Source organism: Erinaceus europaeus, chromosome 1 (assembly GCF_950295315.1).
Source record: "Erinaceus europaeus chromosome 1, mEriEur2.1, whole genome shotgun sequence".
Lineage (NCBI taxonomy): Eukaryota > Metazoa > Chordata > Mammalia > Eulipotyphla > Erinaceidae > Erinaceus > Erinaceus europaeus.
Window position 1 is genome coordinate 25,178,404 of NC_080162.1, and position 22,287 is coordinate 25,200,690.

Here is a 22,287-nt window from a genome sequence, read left to right on the forward strand (position 1 = left end):
GGCTTCCTGCTAGCCAGTTTTTAAGTTGGGGAGGCCCAGGACCCCCATAAGCACCTCTCCCATGAACAGGGAGATCCATAGTCCTCGGGTCCCTACTTTTTTTCTCCCCTGTGGTATTGATGAGACCAGACTGGCTGGTGTGGATAGGACAGAGGCTCAGCTTTGCCCCTTAACTGTTTAGTCAGCAGTCAGGGGAGGGAGGCGCCAGAATGGATTTCTGAGCTTTCAAATCCCCACCTAGTCTTCTTGCCAAGATGGGTCCTGCTATAGTGGGGTAGGACGGGAGCCAGGCCTCCTCATAACTCTCCTGAGACCCCATCTCCTCACACTCACATGGAAGGAATGTGGGCTCTGAGCCAGGAATCCAGATGTGCTCCCTCTCCCCTAGATTCCACCTCTGCCTTCTGCACAGTATAGTGTGGCCTTCTCAGCCTTCTGCCCTCAAGGAAGCAGGCAAGAGGATCCTTCTGTGGACTGGTGCCCCTGGGGCATGTCCACCTGAAAGCCTCCAGCTTCTCAGAATGAGGTATGAATCCCTTGAGGTAGGAAGGAGAGCTGAGGTCTGGCTCCTTGTAACAAGGCAGGGTTGTTGGGGCACCACGAGATGACCCTTGACTCTAACAGCTGAGGCTTGGTAGGCCTAGGGAGAGCATTCATCATTGTTGCTGGTCCCATTGAAAGTATCCATGATCGCTTTCCCCGTTTCCATATTTTCCAGTGCTTTAACAATGTGACACTTGTTTTATTTCGCATGTGTAGTGGGAATGAAATCCTGGGAACTCAGAAAATCCATGTTGTCTTACCTTCTAGGTATAAGGAGCAAGGGTGTGGCCAGGATACTGCCCAGGATCCATGGGAGATCTGAATGTGCTGATTGCTCACTGCTATTCTTTTTATTATTATTATTTTTATTTATAAAATGGAAAAGTTAACAAGACTATAGGATAAGAGGGGTACATTTCCACACAATGCCCCCTCCCCAGCTCCATATCCAATCCTCTTCCTTGATAGCTTCCCTATTCATTATCCCTCTGGGAATGTGGACTCAGGATCACTGTAGGGTGCAGAAGGTGGAACTACCAGGCCGCCTCATCACCTGAAGCTCACTGCTATTCTTAGAAAAGGCCAAGTAGGGCTGGGGAGATATGGGAATGGTTATGCAAATGACTTGACTTTCATGACTGAGGCTCTGAGCTCCCAGGTTTAATACCCAGCACCACCATAAGCCAGAGTTGAGCAGTGTTCTGGGAAGAATAAAATAAAATAAAATAAAATAAAATAAAATAAAATAAAATAAAAGTTAAAAAACTCTGAACCAGAAATGGCCACACTATGCTCTGCTACCTGAGTGATGACGCGTTAGCTGGGAGCTAGGAGCTTGTCACAAACACAGACTCTCAGGTGCACCTGTATTTCAGGAAGATCCCTGGAGAGTCATATACCAGTGACCTCAGCCTACTGGACCCTACCCCAGAGCCAGCCTACTGGAGATAGTCTTCTGGAGCCACATTTTCCGTGGGCCCTGAATCCCCTCAATTTGTGCATGAAACTAGGGGCTCTTGGCATAAGAGACTCTCAGCAAAGGGTGACACACTTACCGACACAGAATCTCTGATTAGGATAAGGGACAAAGTATCAGCCAAGGATCTGCTTGGTCCTCAAGGCTGAGCCCACAGACCACCCAGTCAGCAGTGCCTGTACCCTCCCCAGCTGAGCTCCCAACACAGGAGCTGCCAGAGCTGCCACTCACACTTCCCCAAGTCCGGCCTACAGCATGTAAAAGAAAGACCCCCTAGTCTGCCCACTCATTTAAGGAGAAGGCAGGCACTGAACTAAGTACTTTCATTGGCTGCTTATTGCAAACTCTCTTTTTTAAAAAAATTATTATCTTTATTTATTGGGTAGAGATTGCCATAAATTGAGTGGGAGGGGGGTGATATAGAGGGATGGTGACAGAGAGATACCTGCAACACTGCTTCACTACTCACAGCCTTACCCCTACAGGTGGGGACGAAGGATTTGAACCTGGGTCCTTGCACATTGTATCATTTGCACTTGACCAGGTGCGCCACCTCATTGGCTGCTTATGTGTGAAGTGCCTCTACTAGTCTCTTTTATGTGCTACTTTGTGTGGATCGGGAACTCACACAAGATCATGCACACAGTGAGGGGAGGAGCTGGGATTTAACCCTGGAAGACAGGTGACAGATACTTTCTCTAAGCTCCTAGGAGGTGTGTTGTTGAAATGACAGCCTGAGAAAGCTTGCAAAAACCAAAACAAAAAAAGACTTGAGTAGGGTTGGCAGGTTGATCTCCCATCCCTTAACAACTTCTAATCTACTTTCTATCTCTGTAGATTTGCCCATTCTGTGTATTTCATGTATGTGAAATCGTGAAATCATTTAATATATAGTCTTTCGAGGCTAAATTTTTGGTTCATGTATTGTTTTCAAGCTTCATGTACCTGCATTTACCAGTATCTGTGATTTGGAAAATGCTCTATTCTGATGTACCTTTTGGAAGAGTTTGTGAAGAAGTAATATTACTTTTTCTTTGAATTAATTAAATGGCCTGTGAAAACATCTGAGCTTGGGCTTTCTTTTGTGGGTAGATTTTTTTATATAACTAATTCAGTCATTCCACTCATTATAGTTCTATTCAGATCTATATTCTCCAGTCAGTTTTTATAATGTGTGTATTGTAGAATTTGCTTTATCTGTGTTATGAATATATTACTATATAGTTGTTCATAATATTCTCTCTTTTTTTTGTAACTTGAGTTTTATGTCTCTATGTCTCTCTCTCTCCTGTTTTTCTTTTTCTTTCTTTTTTTTCTTTTTTTTTTGTTCAACCTAGCTAAAAATTTGTTAGATTCACAGAACTTTTCATAGAAATAGTTTAGTTTTTATTGTTGTTGTTGTTGTTGTTGTTTTTCTATTCTTTATCTCACTACTTTTTTATGTTTTTAAAAATTGTGGTATGATACAAATTACCAAAAATTTACCATTTTAACTATCTTTAATTGCTCACTTCAAAGGCATTAAATGAAGGGTAGATAGCATAACAGCTATGTAAAGAGACTCTCATGCCAGAGGCTCCAATTCCAGGTTCAATTCCTTGCACTGCCATAAGCCATAGATGAGCAGTGCTCTGGAAATAAATACATATATAAATAAATAAACTCAAAAGAAAAAATCTTCAAAGTCATCAAATGCCTTGTACAGCAACCACCACCAAAAGCAATGACTCCCTCTCTTTCCTTCTTCCAGCCTCTGGCAACTGCCATTCAATTTTCTGTCTATGAATTTCACTTCTTATTACCTCTTATCAGTGGAATCCTACAGTATTTGTCCTTTTGTAACTGATTTACTTCACTTAGTATAATATCTTCAAGGTCTATCCATGTAGCTTCTATCAGAATCCCCCCCTTCCTTTTTTTTATAAAAAGCTAAATTCCATTGCAAATACCACATCTTGTTTATCTGTTTATTCATCAGTAGAGCACTGGACTGTTTCTCCATGTTTTGACCACTGTGAATAATGCTGCGAGGAATATGTTTGTATATCTGTTTGAACCCTTGATTTAAGTTCTTCATTTTAATCTTTCTGACTTGCTTTAGTCTTAATTTACTCTTCTTTTTCTGGTTTCTTGGGGTGAAAGCTAGGATGATGGATTTTACTTTTTATTATTTTTTAAATTTTATTAGTGATTTAATATTGATTTACAAAATTACAAGATACCAGGGGTATAATTCCACACCGTTCCCACCACCAGAATTCTGGATCCCCAATCCTTTCCACTGAAAGCTACAGTTGTTCTCCCAATGTTGCAGATATGGGCTGGCTACTATTTCTACAACGATCTATGTTTGTATTATATATTTGCCCATTTTTTTTCCCCATGGTCCTGTCTTCTCTTCCTTTCCAAGTCACACATACACCTATTACTACATCCAAATGTCCCTCCCTTTTTCTTCTTCTCTCTCTTGTTCCTGATGGAGTTGGAGTGCAGAGCCCTTTGGTCATCTTCTCCTAACATTTCTCTCCTAATGGGAGTATAAACCAAAATTCCTTATGAGGTGCAGAAGGTGGAAGGTCTGTCTTCTGTAATTGCTTCTCCTCTGGACATGAATGTTGGCAGGTCAATCCATATCTCTAGCCTGTTTCTGTCTTTCTGTAGTGGGGTAGGGCTGTGGAGAGATGAGGTTCTAGGATACATTGGTGAAGTTGGGATGATGGATATATATATATATATATATATATATTGCTTTCAAGGCTTCAATAAGGCTTTGCTATGCAGTGCCCCTGTTCCTGGTAAACTATTCCCCACCACCCCATAGATGATGAGAGACAGAAAGAGAGGAGATGCACTATAGCACTGTTCCACCACTCTTGAAACTTCCTCTTTGTGTGATGTCCCCATATGGTGACTGGGACCTCAAACCTGGGTCCTTATTCATGGTAAAGTGTATACTACAACTTCATTTTTTTTTAATGTAGATGTTCATAGCTGTACATTTCTCTCTGAACTACATTTGACTAAATTTGAGTATATTGCATATTCATTTTTATTTATCAAAGGAAATATTCTTCAGGGAAGATAGTATAATGATCATTATATACATATATATGATTTCTAATTTAATCTATTGTAGTTAGAGAATATAGTTTGTATTATTTCAGGGCTTCTAAATTTATTGTGCTTTGTTTTATAGTCTAGCATTCGGGCTATCAGAAGAATGTTTCATGTGTCCTTGAGTAGGCTGGGCTTTTCAGTTGTTGGGTGGAATTTTCTATAGATGTCTAACTGGTTCGTGTCCTCTGTTCTGTTGTTGATGTTCTACCTTCTATCTGTTCTTGTAAGTAGGGGTGTTAAATCTTCAGCTGTTATTGTGAATTGTCTATCTTTTCCCCTCACATCCATTAATTTTTGCTGCATCTATTTGGTATTCTGTCATTAGCATAGAACTCTATGCTGATAATTGTATCATTCTTGGTGGATTGATCTTTTGTTATTACTAAGCATCCCCTTTTATCTCTAGTTATGCTTTTGGGGTTAAAGTTTATTTTCCCAGGTGTTAAGATATCTCTCTTTGTTATAACTGTTGCCTATATGATAGATAATTGCCCCAGCCTTTTACTCCTAACCTGTTCATAGCTTTGATACTGTAGCACGTAGTTTGGCCTTGGTTTACTCTTATTATTCAATTTGTAAATACCTACCTTTTGCTTGGAATGCTCACTCTGCTTGCTTATTGATAATGCTGTTATTGATGTTATTTGGGTGTATACTGTTATTGATATAGTTGCATTTAGGAATACAGTTTTAGTGTTTGTTTTGTAAACTACCCATATCTTTTTGTTCCTCTTTTCATCCTTTACTGCTTCCTTTTGTATTAAGTGATAATATTCTAATGTGACATTTTAATTTCTTTAATGACTTTTCCAGTATATTTTAGTTGTTTCCTTAGTAGTCATATATGGGACTAGTTTGTATATCTTAATTTATCAGATTCCACTTTTATTTTTATTTTTTTAAACATTTATTTATTTATTTATTCCCTTTTGTTGCCCTTGTTATTTTATTGTTGTAGTTATTATTGTTGTTATTATTGGATAAGACAGAGAGAAACGGAGAGAGAATGGAAGACAGAGAGGGCGAGAGAAAGATAGACACATGCAGACCTGCTTCACTGCTTGTGAAGCGACTCCCCTGCAGGTGGGGAGCCAGGGGCTTGAACTGGGATCCTTACTGCTGGTCCTTGCACTTTGTGCCACCTGCGCTTAACCTGGGCACTACCACCCTACTCCCCAGATTCTACTTTTATTTATACTAACTTCACTCCAGTGAGCTATAAGAATGTTACTCCTATGTAACTCTTGTCCCTTTTTTATGAATACACACACACACACACACACACACACACACACACACACTACAAATTTAGTGATGGCTGCGGTAATTTTATAGTTTCTTGTGTTGCACAGAAGTTAAAAGAATAAAGCAAAGCAATTATAAGTTCATCACTTTTGTTATACTAGCCTTCATATTTTCCATTTTTGATCTCTTTGTTCTTATGGATTCAAATCTCCCACTGGAGTCATTTTCCTAGCTCAAGACATATTTTATCCTCTTTCATTCTATTATTGGTATGTGTTTCTATATGGTAAAAGGCAAATAATACAGTTACATGCATATAGTTATATATTATTGCTTTATAAGTATTGCATGACATAGGAAATAATCAGCCAATAGAAGAAAAGGGAAATATACATACGTACTATATTTTTTTATTGCATGACCACCTGACCAGTGTTCCTTATTTTGTTCATGCATATTTGCATTGCTGTCTGGAGTCACTTGCTTTTAGCCTGAAGAACTTTCCTTACTATTTCTTAAAATATTGATTTGCTAGCAATGAATTCTCTGTGTTTGTTTATCTGGGGATGGCTTCATTACATTTAATTTTTCAAAGATACCTTTACTGGCTATAGAATTCTCATCTCACAAATTTTTATTTCCTTTAAACATGTTGCCCTCTGGCTTGCATCATTTCTGGTGAAAAGTCAACTGTTAATATTGTGGAAATTTTATTATAAATGACGTGTCATTTTTCTCTTGCTGCTTTCAAGATGTTCTCTTTATTGTACATTCATCAGTTCTAGTATGATACATTTACTCATGCATGTCTTTGTGTTTATCTTACTTGGGGGCTGTTGGGTATATTGATTAAAGTTTTTCTTCAGACTTGGAAAGCTTACAGCAATTATTTATTTAAATGTTTTTTTCTGCTCCTTTCTTTCCTCTATTTCTGAGAAATGATTTTTAAATAGTCTACATTTCAAAAAGAAACTTAAATGCCACCTGCAGAGGGAAAGCTTTGTGAATGATGAAGAGTGCTGCTGGTCTCTCTCTCTTCTCCTTCCTTCTTGATTTAACTTTTTATCCACTAAATAAGTAAGTAGTATATTTGAAATATAAAAAAATAATTTAAAAAATAAAGTAAAATCATAAATTTTTTTTTTCAAGACCAATAGAGGTGGAATGTGAAAACTCTAGGCCAGGCATTCCCATGCTCTGTAGGCTGTGTGTGGAGTCTCAGGTTCAGAAGATGGAGCAGTAAAAGTAAGCTGTTCGCTGCTAGGAGCCAGGGGGTGGAAATAGGGCAGGGTAGATGTGTCCAGAAGTAGCTCTTTACATTTTTGGGGCATCTCAGCCAGCCCCAGGTACAGTAAGAGGCAGATTTGGAACTTTAGGGAACCCCCAAAGCAGAAGTAGAAGGTTTTAGAAACCCATTTTTAGTGCTTTTTAGTGCTCAGTCTCTCTGAGAATGAGGTTGAGTCTGGGTCAGGTTTAGTTGCCAGTTAGTGTCAGCATAGGCCCAAGAAGGTGTAGGAGTCAAGAATGTTTATCATTCTGTTCTTAAAAACCTTGCTTCTGGGAGTCGGGTGGTAGCACAATGGGTTAACACAGGTGGTGCAAAGCGCAAGGACTGGTGTAAGGATCCCGGTTCAAGCACCCAGCTCCCCACCTGCAGCAGAGTCGCTTCACAGGTGGTGAAGCAGGTCTGCAGGTGTCTATCTTTCTCTCTCCCCTCTGTCTTCCCCTCTTGTTTCCATTTCTCTCTGTCCTAACAACAATAGCAGTAACAACAACAATAATAACTACAACAATAAAGCAACAAAGACAGCAAAAGGGAATAAATAAATAAAATATTTAAAAAAAACCTTGCTTCTACTACTGTCTTCACAGAGTGTGTTAGATCTGCAGTTCAAGGGTAACATTTCTTTTAACAATAGTAAAAATATTCCATAAGCACTCAATTTACTCTCGAGTTTAATGTATAATAGGTAATATTTAAGTCTCTCCAACAAGCTATCAGATCAGCTACGATATGGCAAAACTGAAGTTCAGAGAAGTTAAAATTAAATTAAGATCACACAGCTAGTGAACAGCAAAGCAGGAGATGGAACTCAGGCCTTCTTGATTCCAGAGCCTGTGTGTTTAAAAAATGGATTCTACTGGGCTGGCAAAATAACCCACTTGGAGAGTGTACTGCTTTGTCATGTACACAACTCAGGCATAAGCCCAGCCCTCCACACACTGAAGGAAATTTCAGTGCTGTTAGTCTCTTTTTCTCTTCCTCTCTCATTCTCCTATGCAAATAAGTCAGCTGGGAGTGGTAAGTCCCAAAGTTTACCTAAAACCAAATACATTTGATTCTACTACACACTTTAGCATCCAGGTTTTGATGTCTACTGTTATTCTTTAAAGGCTGGGCTACTTGTAAAGGATGGTTTGCTGGAAATAAAGAACAAGGATCATATAGGCAGAACCCATTCCCACCCTGGTCAGGCAGAGTCAGTGTGTCTGGTAAAGTCCACTGCCTGATGGTCTGCTGCCCAGTGCAGTCAGAAAAGCCAGTGAAGAGTTTGGGCTATTGGGGTAGAGAGTAGATAGCATAATGGTTATGCTAAGAGACTGTCATGCCTGAGACTCCACAAAGCCCAGATTCAGTTCCCTGCACTACCATAAACCAGAGCTGAGCAGTACTCTGGTAAAAAAAAAAAAAAAAAAAAAAAGGATTTTGGGCTGTGGACTCTAAACACAGCTGATTTTAGGGAAGGCATCTGGCTAGAGTCACCTGGGCATCTCATGTCAGCCTCTGCACACTCACTGTAACAGGACGGGAAAGACCCAAGTGGCAGCAGCATCTTGTGAGCTGGCTGCACTAGCCTGCATGCATGTGCGCATTTGTAGTGGGGTCTTGTTTTGGTGCCACTCACATTTGTGTCCAGGATGTCTGTGCAGGACAGAACAGGCCCAAGACACACTGGAATCACCAAGCCCCCACTGTGTGCCAAGTCTGTGCTAGACAAGCCCTTCCTCCTCAGTGGGGTAGATAGAACACTGTAGGGGTGACCAGGACTACAATTGAGGTTTTCAGTGAGGGTGAGCTCTGCCTGGGGCTTCATGGGAAGCCTCAGAGAGGAGGAGTCTGGCCATGGGATGGGGAGGACTTCCAAGAACCCATGTAAATAACAGGAGTAGGCTTTCCGGGAACCACGAGCCTTGGCAATAGTAGTGCTCTGGGCACCCGCAGGGAGAAGCAGGTGGTGAAGGGCACATGTGCCAGGCTGCACAAAGTTGGATGTCATCTGAATGATGGGGAGAAGACATCCAAAAAGGGGATTGTTGTTTTAAATGATCATTGTGGTGGCAGGTTGCAGGCTGGGCTAGAGGAGGCAAGCAAGACTCTGAAAGAAAGCAGTCTAGGAACACGGAGAGATGAGGACAGATACAGGACTCAGGCTGGCCAACAGTGGAGGGAAGGGAAAACTTCAGAACAGTATGAGAAAGCAGCAGCTTTGGGGCCTGTCAGCAGACAGGGAAGGAAAGGGACATGAAGGTGACTGAATGGTTGAGGTGGCCATCCAGGTAAGAATGTCTGTCACGGCATGGAACACAAACCTACTTGCTTGAAAAGGATGGGCTTCCCTTCATTTACTCATTCAGGAACTCCTCTCTGGATGCCTCCTATGTGCCAAGCGTTTAGTAGTCATTTGAGAACACCAGCATGGTTTAGAACTTATGTTTCGAGGCAAAGGAAATGGCTCAAATGGTTGGACATTGGACATGCATGCCCGAGGCTCCTGGTTCAATCCTCAGTGTACCAGAGTGGTGCTCTGACTTCTCTCTCTTTCTCTCTGTTTCATGTGAAACTCTCTCTGTCTCTCTCTCTCTTTTTTTTTTTTTTTTAAGAAATCATGTTTTGCCACTGAAGTGAGACAATAAGCCTAAATTAGTAAGGAAATCAGGCCATCTTAGATAGCAAGAAGTACTCTAAGAAGGTGAGGACGCTTTGATAAAAAGCCAAGCCAAGCGGGGTGGGGTGGTAGCGCAGCAGGTAAAGCGCAGGTGGTGCAAAGCAAGGACTGGCGTAAGAATCCCAGTTCAAGACCCTGGCTCCCCACCTGCAGGGGAGTTGCTTCACAGTCAGTAAAGCAGGTCTGCAGATGTCTATCTTTTCTCCCCCTCTCTGCCTTCCCCTCCTCTCCCCATTTCTTTCTGTCCTATCTAACAATGACGACATCAATAACAACAATAATAGCTACAACAACAATAAAAAACAACAAGGGCAACAAAAGGGAAAATAAATAAATAAAATATTAAAAATTAAGTAATTAAATAAAATAAAAAATTGAGAGGAGGCAGAGTAGGAGAGACAAATGCCTTACTCTGTGACCAGCTGTGAACTTCTTAAAAAAAAAAAAAAAGATAACCAGGCTGATTGCTCCAGGGGGAACAGGAGCCCTGATTCCTTTATGCACCCACATTCTTTCACACTTCTTTGTTTTTAGATTGAAATACAGTGAAAGAGAGTACAGCACTGAAGTTTCCTTTAGTGCCCTGGGGGCTAGGCGCAAAGCAACGCACTATTCAAGTGAACTATTTCTCCAACCCTCTTGTTGATTTATTTTTATAATTAATCTCTATAGTATTTATTTATTTGATAGAGAGAAATTGACAGGGGAGGAAGCAATAGGGAGAGAAAAAGAGACACCTGCAACACTATCTCTCCACTCGTGAAGCTTCCCCCTGCAGGTGGGGCCCCAGGGGCTTGAACCCAAGTCCTTGTATGCCTCAATGTGTATGCTCAGCTGGGTGTGCTGAAAATGAAATTTAATAGAAAATGAAAATTAATATTAATGACGTTCACTTTGTAATAATGGGCCCAGCCGGAATAGCACTTGTCTCTATATTAGTACAGTCCTAAAAGATCATTTTAATAATGTCTGTTAGTGGAGGGAGAGGCCCACCGAAGTCACACGGTGGCCCTGGGAGTGTCTGGGGGCTGCTGTGGATTGGGTGGTTGCAGCAACACTTTCTAATGATAGGGCGCCAAAACTCCCAGCACTCCCTTTCCTTGGAGCTTAGATAGGACTTATGTCCATATGCCTCCAGGGACCCTGGCATTAGTGAAGGAACTCTTATTAAACCGAGAGTTCAAGTTGTTTATTTATTTATTTTCCCTTTTGTTGCCCTTGTTTTTCATTGTTGTTGTAGTTATTATTGTTGTTGTTACTGATGTTAGATAGGACAGTGAGAAATAGAGAGAGGAGGGGAAAACGGGGATAGAAAGATAGACACCTGTAGACTTGCTTCACTGCTTGTGAAGGGACTCCCCTGCAGGTGGGGAGCCAGGGGATTGAACTGGGATCCTTATGCCCGTCCTTGTGCTTCACACCACTTAACCCGCTGCGCTACTGCCCAACTTCCCTAGAGTTCAAGTTGTAACTTTCCCACCCAGCAACTGTGCAGCCTTGGACACATCACTTAACCTCTCTGGACCATCTCTTTCTCATCTCCAAGTCTGTCTCCAATATTGGACTGGTACAGGGCTCCCTGCCTTGAGGACCCACCCTAGCACCTCTAGGATTGGTGACTGAGGTGCTGAAGGGGCAGTGCATCCTTTCCTGAGCCCTCTGCCCCCCTGTACAGCAGTCAGGCCCAGCCAAGCTCTGCCTGGCCGACACCTACTCATCAGATACACTAGTATCAGAAGGGCTCCAAGGCCTCAGCAGTCCTCACCACTCCTAGGACATTCTTGGGGGACTGGTTCCTCCTCTGAGGACAGCCTGAGGGGTGTCATTACCTGTGCCTTCTTTGTCCCTCTCTGTGAGGGGCCTGAGGAGGGCCTGAGTCCAGGGGAGCTGCCATGCCTGAGTCAGCATGCTGAGGCAGCTAATGAAATCCAGATGTCAGACAGAAAACAATCATCACCCCCACCCTTCTGGCAGCTCCGGTTTCTTGGAGATTGCAAAAGAACAAGAAAAATAAAGCAGGGAAAGAATCAAGCCTAAAGCAGCTGAAACCTTAGAGGCGGGATGTAGGGGGAGGGGCAGGAGACAAGGGGAAAAGCAGAGCCTGGCCCAGGCCCAAGCAGGCTGGTCCCTGTGGGACATCCAAGGCCTTCAGGGAGGGTTAAGGCCATGGGCCCATGTTGGACGCCTGCCTGGGGTTTGTACCCCCTCCACCCCCACCACATTCTGGCCCTGACCCCCTCACTAGGCCTGGTTTTCTAGACCATGGGCTGACCAGGTATCCTTGGGGCTCAGGTTTTGATGCTCCAGTGCTTGGTATGGCACCCCCAAATTTCTTTAGCACGGAGAGATTGTCTGCTGGGATGGGAATCGATGGGTTGTGTGGTGCCTGCAGTGTGGGTAGGTGCTAATGTTGGGGAATTCTCCCTTCCGTACTCAGTGCTATGTGGCCTTGGGTCTTCCTCCCTCTTCTCCAAGTCCTTGCACGCGGTGGATCCAAACACAAGGATTAGTCCAAGTTAGTCCACCTGGGAGTATTACTGCCTCTTACCAAGCATGCCTTTGGGGAAATTGTTCACATGATTTCTTTTCTTTCTTGCACTCTTTCATCCCCCCCCCCTTTATCAAAACATTGCTTACTTCTGGCTTATGGTCATTCTGGGATTGAACCTGGGACCTCGGAGCCTCAGGTGTGAAAGTCTGACTGTGTAACTACTGTGAAAGAACAAAGTCCTCAGTACCTTTGGGGAAATTAATTTAGCTCTTTGGCCTTGGTTTCCTTCTCTGTAAAGTGATGATAATATCCATGAGCTATTAAGAGTATCAGTGAGTTTTTTATTTTTCCTATTGTAGTGTATTTTTAAATTTTTAAAATTTCTTTATTGGGGGATTAATGTTTTACAGTCGACAGTAAATACAATAGTTTGTACATGCGTAACAAGTTATTTTATCTGAAGTACTTAACAGAAAGCCTGGCGCTTCCTGGTTGCTGTAGGTATTAGCTGTTAGGACTCTGGGAATTGCTGCTCCTCAGCTCAGCTTTCCAAACCAATTGGACCAGAAGTCCCCGAGATCTGAGGAGGTATTTGGGGGGGACACAGGGGGTGTATCAGAGTGATTTTGAGATGACCATCCCAGGAGACTGCCTCCTCAGGAGCCCAGGGCAGGGGGCTGGCTTGATGACTTTCACTCCTGTTGGCTCAAAAGGCAAGAAGGGAAGGCCTGGGTCCCAGAGCCTCCACTCTGCTCACGGTGATGGTGAGGGCACTCCAGGAGGCATAAGAGGATGTGGCTGGAAGGTGCACAAAGCCATACCACCTGCAGGCCGTCAGTCCCCCGCTGGCCAGACAGAGGTGTGGCCCTGCCAAGTGCTCACCCTGACACAGATGAGTGGGAGCAGCTGCAGGGGTGCGGAGGGCGGGGCACAGGGTGTGAGGCTTAGGGAACAGCCACTTTTATATCCTTCCTGCTGCTGTGAGCCTGGCAGGAAAGAGTGTGAGAGAGCCAGTTTCACATCCTCAGCTGCCAGTTCTCTTTTTAAAGGGACCACAGATAGTGGCTTGGAATCCCCAGGAATCTCACCCTGTCTCCATCTTCTGGACCCAAGGGACAGGACCAGTCTCTAGTCATTGAACCATTTGCAAGACCCGATGGATGGAGAGGTGAGAGGAGCAGTTGTATCCTTAGGCTGCAGAATTCCCCCAGTGCCACCTACTCGAGGCAGCCTTCGTTGATTTTCCCTGTTCTTAAAGCTCACTGGAGCTTGCCTTGTTCTGAACACTGGTAGGAAGTATTCAGTCAGTTACTTGTACATAGATTCCTTGCCTGCCTGGGGCCTTCTGTGTGCTACACCTCTTCTGCTTCTTGCTTTCCTCTTGGAGTAGCTCAGGGTAGTTCTGCAGGTCCTAAGGAAGCTTCTAGCTGAGACTCTCCACAACCTCATTATGGACAGGAAGGTATAAGGCAGCAGAATCTCAACAAGTTAGATTCAGGCTTGGTTCTGCTCCTTCCTGACTGTGTCTTTGCGCACATTACACAGCTTCACCCAGACAGCTGTAAACTGGGCTCACTTACCGTATCAGCCATTTATGGAAAATGTGTGGATGGAGTGACAGAGCCAGTGCTGGGCCCTTCACAAGCACTTGGCCAAAGGCAGCTCTTGTTAATACTCCAGCCTGCTGAGCCTCCAGGAGCCTTATCTGCCCTCATTTGTAAACAGGCTCCTAAGCTTGGCTTTGCGGGCTTGGTGAAGATAGATGAGAAGCTACCTGGGCTGCCACCAGTCCTCCTCCTCTTCCCTTTCCCTTGCTCCACCCCAGCCAGACTGCTTAACCACATGCCCAGGTGCTACATGCACCTACCAGGCTGCCCTCTCCCCTCCCCACCTCTCCTCTCCCTTCTCCGATCTCCACCCTCTGTGCCCTTGCTCATGCTGTTCCCCTTCCTGAAACCTGAATCTATTTTCTCCAAACCTCCTTTCAGAGCTCAGTTTAAAACCCTGCTCCCTGGACCGGGCAGTGGTGCACTTGGTTGAGTGCACACGTTACAGTGCACAGGAACCCAGGCTCAACCCCTGGTCCCCACCTGCAGGAGGGTTGCTTCACAAGTGGTGAAGCAGGGTTGCAGGTATCTCTCTTTCTCAATTTCTGGCTCCCCCTCTACTTTTAATGTCTCTTGGTACTACCAAACAAAAGAAACAAACAAACAACAACAAAAAGGCCACTAGTAGCTGTGGTGGATTCATTGCGCATAGAACGAGCCCTGGCAATATAACCCTGGTGGCAATTTTAAAAAAAGACTGTCCCCCATGGCATCATCCCTAGTCATCCCAGACCCTTAGGTTCCCCCTCTCTGAGCCCAGCTTTTCATCAGCTGCACCCATCCCAGGACTTGCCTCATAGCCTTGAGTACCTTGTCACCTGCCCTGCTTCCTCCTCCACTCTCTGGAGGACATGGTCACTCCTCCCCCTCTGCAGCTCTGCCCTGCCCTGGCTCTGGCTGTGACCCCAGTCTAGCTCCCAGGAGGTGGTCCCAGCTGTTTGCCCTTTGTGTTCCGCTGAGTCTTCTCACATTCCCAGACTTTTGTTATGCTGTGGCTGGTGATTCATAGCTCTCTTTATCCATCAGTTCCCCTAAGCACAGGCCTTGTATGAGTCCAGTCCATCTCCCCGTGCACCTCTGTGCTTCCAGACTTGCTCCTGACCTGTCTTGCCCAGCCCTCATGGCAGTGGCTGATCTGGTAGAACCCTGTCTCCTGCACCCTGAGGGTCTGTCCCAGACAGGGCTGTGTTTGCTTGGCTGGCCAGAGGACATCGGATTGGGGATCAGAAGACCAGAGCTCTTACCCAGGTCTGCTGCTCAGTAGCGGCTCAGCTTCGGGCAAGCAGACCCTGCCTTCGAATGTCCAGGCTCCCCAAGTCTGTGAATGAGGTCCTCCATGCTAGTAAACGCCCATAGGTGCCTGCTCGCCTCTGATTCTTGCTGGGGACTGTGAGGCTCAAGCAGGCCATGAGTACCTTCTTCTCACAGGCTTTTTTGAGCTGTTCCCGTCTATCCATCACTTCCTCCTCTGTGTTCCCAAAGAATCCTCACACAGCCAACTTAAGTGTTTTCTTGTTCTTCTTCTTCTTTTTCTTTCTTTCTTTCTTTTTTTTTTTTTTTTTTGCTTTTTCCCCCCTTCCTTTTCTACTAGAGAATTAACTGCTCCGTTCTAACTTTTGGTGGTATGGGGGATCAAACCTAGAACCTCAGAACTTCAGGCATTAGAGTCTGTTTGTGTAACCATTATGCTATCTCTCCCATCCTCGAATTTTGTTCTTATGTTACACTGGGGAATGAAGGCAGGGCTTCGTGCATGTGTGACATTGCTGAGTGACTGCTGTAGTCCAGTTTTCCATTATTTTACTTTATTTTATTTTATTTTATTTTTATTTTATTTTACTGAGAGAGGGTGAAACAGAGATAGAGGGAGAGCAACTGTGGCACCATCCCCACACAGAGCTCTCCCTGTGCTGTTCATACATTCCCAGGTGGTGTCAGGACTTGAACCCAGGCTCTCCTGCACAACGAGGCATGCACACTATGGGACGAGCTATCTCCATGCCCCAGCATAGTATTTCCATCGTCCCTGTTGCCTGTGATCTGGGAGTGGGAGTGGCTTGGGGCCACAGAATCACTAGCGAAACACCTGGCACATAATCAGTGCTCTGCAAGTGTGAGCCACAGCTGCTTCTCAGGACTGCACCCCAGGGCCTGCATGACACCCCCCACAGGTGGGCCAGCAAAGGGAGGTACTGTTGCCGTCAGGGTAGCTGGTGGTCAGGGTAGCTGGTGCTTGTAGCAGTGCTGTGTCCCAGGCAATGCTCTGAGTACTTCCCCTATGTGGACTCCTGTAAGCCTCATCATAGCCCTCTGTGCTCTCTTCCTATCCCCATTGCACCAAGGAGGACAATGAGGCACAGAGAGGGCAAGTGACTTATCCAAGACCACACAGCTCAGATCCAATCCCAGGCAATCTTTCTTTGAGAGGCCATGCTGTCATGATCTTATGAGGCAAGTAGAAATAAACAAGGTTCCATTGGGATGTGGGGAAGGGAAAGAAGGCAGGGAGCTAACACTGACTGAGTTCCCTCAGTATACTGGGGTGGTGCTGAGTCTTTGTCCTGCAAGGAATTCCCCTGTAGTCACATAGCAGCCCAGGCAACAGCTGGGATTTGAGTCTGATGAGCCAGATTCTTATTCTTTTTACATACTTTGTTACTTTTTGATGAGAGAGAGACAGAGACATCAGAACACTGCTCAGCGATGGCTTATGGTGGTGCTGGGAACTGAACCTGTGACCTCAGAACCGCAGATATGAAAGTCTTTTGCATAACCATTATGCTGTCTCCCCAGCCTCCCAGGCTCTGCTTTTTAACTCTCCAGCCCACCAACTCAGCCCCCTGGGAGTTAGACCAGCAGCCAGCACAATCTAGTGAGGCCTCCTGGAGCCCATAGGAGGGCCCAGCAGAGGAGCTGGCCTTTCTCCACAGCACCCCTTCCTCCAGGCAGGAGAGGGCATTGCTGAGTGTGGGGAGGCCATTCATTGCTGAGGGGTATGGTGCTAACCAGCCAGAGGAAGAGTTTAGAGAAAGGGGTGTGGACAGATGGGCGGCCTTGAACCTTGCTGCAAACATCTCAGTTGCCCCTTCCTGGACCCAGCAATATGCATCCTGTCTGCTCCTTGGAGTTCCTGTGTGAATTACATGAGCCAGCAGAGCAGGGAATGAATTGTAAGCCAAGCTGGAAAATAATAATAATAATAATAATAATAATAAAATAATCACCATCATTGTGGGTGACACATCTGGTAGAGCACACATGTCACCATGTGCAAGGACCCAGGTTCAAGCTCCACTCCTACAAAAATGAAGCTTCACAGTCAGTGTTGCAGATATGTGTTTCTCTCTTCCTCTACCCTTTCCCTCTCATCTTCTGTTTCTATCAAAAAAGGGAAATATATAATATATATAATAATTTATATATAATATATAAATATATAATACATATAAATATATAATATATATAAATATATTTTATATATATATATATATATATATATATATATATATTCCCCAGAGTGGTGGGTTTACAGAGTCCCAGGGATAATCTTCATGGCAAAAAAATAATAATGATGGTGATGGTGATGGAGTTCCTAGAGCTGAAACAGCCTTATTTGTATGCATCTAAAGCCTTGTTTCTCTGTGTGGTCTAGAGACCAGTTGCGCCTACACCACCAGCAGGGATTTATTAGAAGTGCACACACTTGGGTCCCACCTGCTAAGTCAGAATGGGCATTTTCACCAGTTCCCCAGGGGATCTGAGCACAACGGAATGAGGGAAACACTGGATATAGGAGTCTCTGGGCTTTCACTTCCCCATTCCTGGAGGCTGCTTCTTGGGCCTTCTTTCCACAGCCTGCTTGGGGGCTCTTTGGCCAGAAATTCCCATCTTTTTGAGGAAGCACAGGGGAACCCTGCCGTGCTGAACTGCTCAGGTTAGCATGTATGAACACAGTCAGATTGAAACTGGCGTGGAGCAGAGCTCTGAGGTCTTGGTCACTCTGGCAGCTTCTGATGAGGCCATCCCCAACTGTTTGGAACTGCAGATCTCACCAAAGACAAGCCAGATCTTCAACACAACTAGGGGTGCAGAGGCATCCTGGGGCAGAATACAAGAAGGCTAGGAACACCCCAAAGCAAGTAAAGAACCTTTGTGTCGGGGGAGTTGGGCGGTAGCGCAGCGGGTTAAGCGCATCAGGTTAAGCGCAGGTGGCACTAAGCACAAGGACCAGCATAAGGATCCTGGTTCAAGCCTCTGGCTCCCCAGACCTGCAGGGGACTCGCTTCACAGGCGGTGAAGCAGGTCTGCAGGTGTCTATCTTTCTCTCCCCGTCTCTGTCTTCCCCTCTTCTCTCCATTTCTCTCTGTCCTATCCAACAACAACAACATCAATAATAACTACAACAATAAAATAACAAGGGCAACAAAAGGAAATTAATTAATTAATTAAAAAAAGAGAGAGAAAAGAACCTTTGTGCCCCAGCCCAGCAATCTGTCTTCACACAGGAAGGCAAAGGGCTGGAACTGCAGTTGGAATGTTGCAGGCTAGACGCAAAAGGAACCTCCAGGCCAGGGAGATAGCACACTGCTTGTGCATCAGATTCTCATGCCTGAAACCCAAGAGGTCCCAAGTTTGATCTCAAGTACCACTGTAAACCAGAGCTGAGGAATGCTCTGGTCTTTATCTGTCTTCCCCTGCTTAAAATAGATCTAAAATGACTATAGCAACAGCAGCAGAAGAGGAAGAAGGAGAACTTTCAATGTCACTTACCTGGGGGACAGTGAACCATATTGTGTGTGCTGTGTTATGAGATTGTTCTTTTCGTAATACATTTCGTAATCCAGCAGGCCAAGGTTGCCTCAAAACAAAATAAATAAAATGTCAAGAAAAGAAAACTTGCAGCCTAGGAGGTGGTGCAGTGGCTAGAGTATTGAAAGTAACAAGCATGAATGCCTGAGTTCTCTTGCTAGCACGTAATGTGCTGAAGTGATTCTTAAATATCCTCTCTCTCACTCCTGTATAAACAAATACATCTTCTTTAAAAAGGATAAGAAAATGTGTACCATGTTCAACAATTTGTTTGGCTTTGTATGTTAACTCTCTTTTCAGCCACCAGGTTCCAGATGCCAGCATGATGCCGACCAGACTTCCCGGGACAGACAACCCCACCAATGTGTCCTGGAGCTCATATTCCCCAGAGACCCACCCTACTAGGGAAAGAGAGAGGCAGACTGGGAGTATATGGACCGACCAGTCAACGCCCATGTTCATTGGGGAAGCAATTACAGAAGCCAGACCTCCCACCTTCTGCAACCCACAAAGACCTTGGGTCCATACTCCCAGAGGGATAAAGAATAGGAAAGCTATCCGGGGAGGGGATGGGTTATAGAGACCTGGTGGTGGGAATTGTGTGGAGTTGTACCCCTTCTATCCTACTGTTTTGTTAATGTCTCCTTTTTAAAATAAATAAATAAATTTTAAAAAAAAGAAAAAGAAAATGTGTACCATATTGTGTGAGGTCAAGAGGCAGAGCTGAAATGGTTTCCCTGAGGTTCTGTTTCTGTCCAGTTTATGCCATGAGATCAGTTTGATCTCAAGAGGTCCAGGTGATTTTTTTTTATTTATAAAAAGGAAACATTGACAAAACCATAGGATAAAAGGGGTACAACTTCGCACAATTCCCACCACCAGAACTCTGTATCCTGTCCCCTCCCTATTCTTTACCCTCTGGGAGTATAGACCCAAAGTCATTGTGGGATGCAGAAGGTGGAAGGTCTGGCTTCTGTAATTGCTTCCCTGCTGAACATGGGCATTGACTGGTCGGTCCATACTCCCAGCCTGTCTCTCACTTTCCTTAGTGGGGCAGGGCTCTGGGGAAGCACAGCTCCAGGACACATTGGTGGGGTTGTCTGTCCAGGGGAGTCTGGTTGGCATCATGCTGGCATCTGGAACCTGGTGGTTGACAAGACAGTTAACATGCAAGCCAAACAAATTGTTGACCAATCATGAACCTAAGGGATGGAATAGTGCAGATGAAGAGTTGGGGGGTCCTCCATTTTGTAGATAGCTAGTAACCATATTTTAGTTAAATTCCAAAGGACCTGTGGCTATGCTAGTTTTTTGTTGTTGTTTTTGTTTTTTGTCCTTTTTCTTTTTGCCCCTGAGCCTGAAATCTAATATGCCGGTGGATCCAAGTTATTGTCTGGGGAGATGATGTCATAGATGGAAAAAGGACTAGAAAGCTGGATCAGGGAAAAGAGTAGCTTTCTAATATGGGAAATGGGTATAAATATTGTTGACTATAACCCCCATCGATTTGATGTGATCTGGGGCCCATAATCAGCTTAGGAGCCTATGTGATCTCTGCATCCCTCTAGATCTGAGCTCACATTCTGTGGTCATGAGTAGGAACATTCTATGCTGCCCCAATATCTTCCTCAGGTGTAGCATAGAGTATATAGTCCGGCCTCCCTTCGGAGGATGGAACATTCTCTACCATTGTTGATCCAAGTTGAGGGCAAGGTCCTATGGGGGCCCACAAAGGGGTCTATTTGTTGTTCCTGATAGAGATGACTGGTAACAATGGAGAGAGGGATTTATTCGAGGTCTAGGCCCATCAAATCTGTTTGGGAATCTCAGGACTCCCCAATGAGGCCCAGGTGATTTTATCAAAGGCTACACAGAGAGTCCCCTGTGACTCAGGCCAGGACAGTGTTCATCGTGGGCCTCCTAGGAGGCTGGGAATTAACCTTGATGACTTTCTCCTACCCCTCCTCCTCTCTGAAATCACCTGGAGTGCTTTGTAGGGAGGAGGGCCATGGAGGGACTGGCTTTGTGACCCTCCAGATTTTCACTCTGTTCTGTTCTTGGGACCCCAAGGACCCAAGGAGCACCCATGGATCAAGGAGGCTCTGAGGCCAGTGGAGTACGTTGGGAACAGAGCCTCGCCATGTGCACTTAACCCACTGAGCTACCGCCTGGTCCCCAAACAGGGCCTCTAGAACCAAAAAGGTCCAAGAGGAGGAAGAGGACCTAACCTAGGTGGAGGGGCTACAAACACATGTATCTTGGAGCTAGTAACTGGCAGGCTGTCTGTCTATTCATCTGTTAGTAGGAAGAAAGGTTTACCAGGACAGTGATTCTCAACTTGAGCTTCAAGTGAAAAGTAGCAGCAGAAAAAAAATTTTTTTTTAAGTTTGTGTTGAAAGTTCTAATTCAGCAAATCTGGAGTGGGTCTGGCCCTGGTATGTATATGTATATGTATATGTATATATATATATTTTTTTCAGCTCTGTAGGGGATTCTGTTGTGTAGCCAGGCCTGAGCATCCTCTGCCCAGGTTTGAAGTGGTATGCACTCACCAGCTGTGGGGAGGACCTCAGTAGGTGAGCCCAACTGCTACTGTCTCCCAAGTCCTGGGAAGGCAAGATTACAAGGCCCCAGGAGAAATGGGTATGGGGGAGCGGGGGCCTCTAACAGCATTGAGATGGTTGTCATGGGCTGCAGGAAAATTCACTTCGATTTTCTCCCTTAGACTCAGACCCAGCCCCCACTGCACCGGAGGGAGCTTCGTGGTATCTCTCTCATTCTGTTTGAAAAAAAGTCATCCCAGAGTAGTAAAGACTCTGAGATGACAAAAAGGAAAGAAAAGAAGAGAAAAGAAAAGAAAAAGAAGAAAGGAAAGGAAAGAGCCCATGGACCAGCAGTGATGATACCAAGTGAAATGAGCTGAGGCGGAAGATAACTACCAGATGGTCTCACTCATGTGAAATATAGACAGCTGGGGGCTGGGTGGTGGTCCACTCAGTTAAGTGCACATAGTACGAAGTGCAGGAATCTGCTCAAGAAACCAGGTTTGAGCTCCTGACTCCCCACCTGCAGAGGGGGCGCTTCGTCAGTGGCAAAACAGGTCTGCAGGTGTCTGTGTTTCTCCCTCTCTATCCCCCCCTCCTCTCTCCATTTTACTCTGTCTTTCCCAACTTAAAAAAAAAAAAAAAAAAGGCCACCAGGAGCAGAGGATTCCTAGTGCTGGCACAGAGTCCCAGCAAGAACCCTGGAAGCAACATGTATGTATATAACTAAAGCAAGCAAACGAAGTAGTAACCAAGCTGTCTGTTAGACTGAGAATTATGGTTATGCAAGGCATTAGGTAGTTACAGGTTACTCTGATGGTTCTGGGTGTGCAGTGAGTTATCCACTCACATATATAGGTGTGGAACAAAACTCTGAAATCTTACAATCCTGTAAACCAATGTTAACTCACTAATAATAAAAGACAAAAAATAGAAAGGTGTTTCATTCCAGATGTCCCAGGTTGTGTGATTACAAAGTGTTAGTATCCTGGGAAGCTGAGGTTCTGAC

At 44.7% G+C, this 22,287-nt stretch overlaps 1 protein-coding gene across 2 annotated transcripts in view; it reads left to right on the top strand.

The window, feature by feature from the left end:
- Window positions 1-22,287, top strand: part of ZCCHC24 (zinc finger CCHC-type containing 24) — a 67,901-nt gene that overhangs the window by 14,750 nt on the left and 30,864 nt on the right. Inside the window, exon 3 of one of the 2 annotated variants that reach the window (XM_060205074.1) lies at window positions 21,461-21,673. The exons of the other annotated variant lie outside the window; for it this stretch is intronic. Coding sequence (XP_060061057.1) covers window positions 21,461-21,658 — 198 coding nt within the window. The 3' untranslated portion in view covers window positions 21,659-21,673. Of the gene's footprint in view, window positions 1-21,460; window positions 21,674-22,287 lie in introns of those variants that run through there. 2 annotated transcript variants of the gene reach the window in all.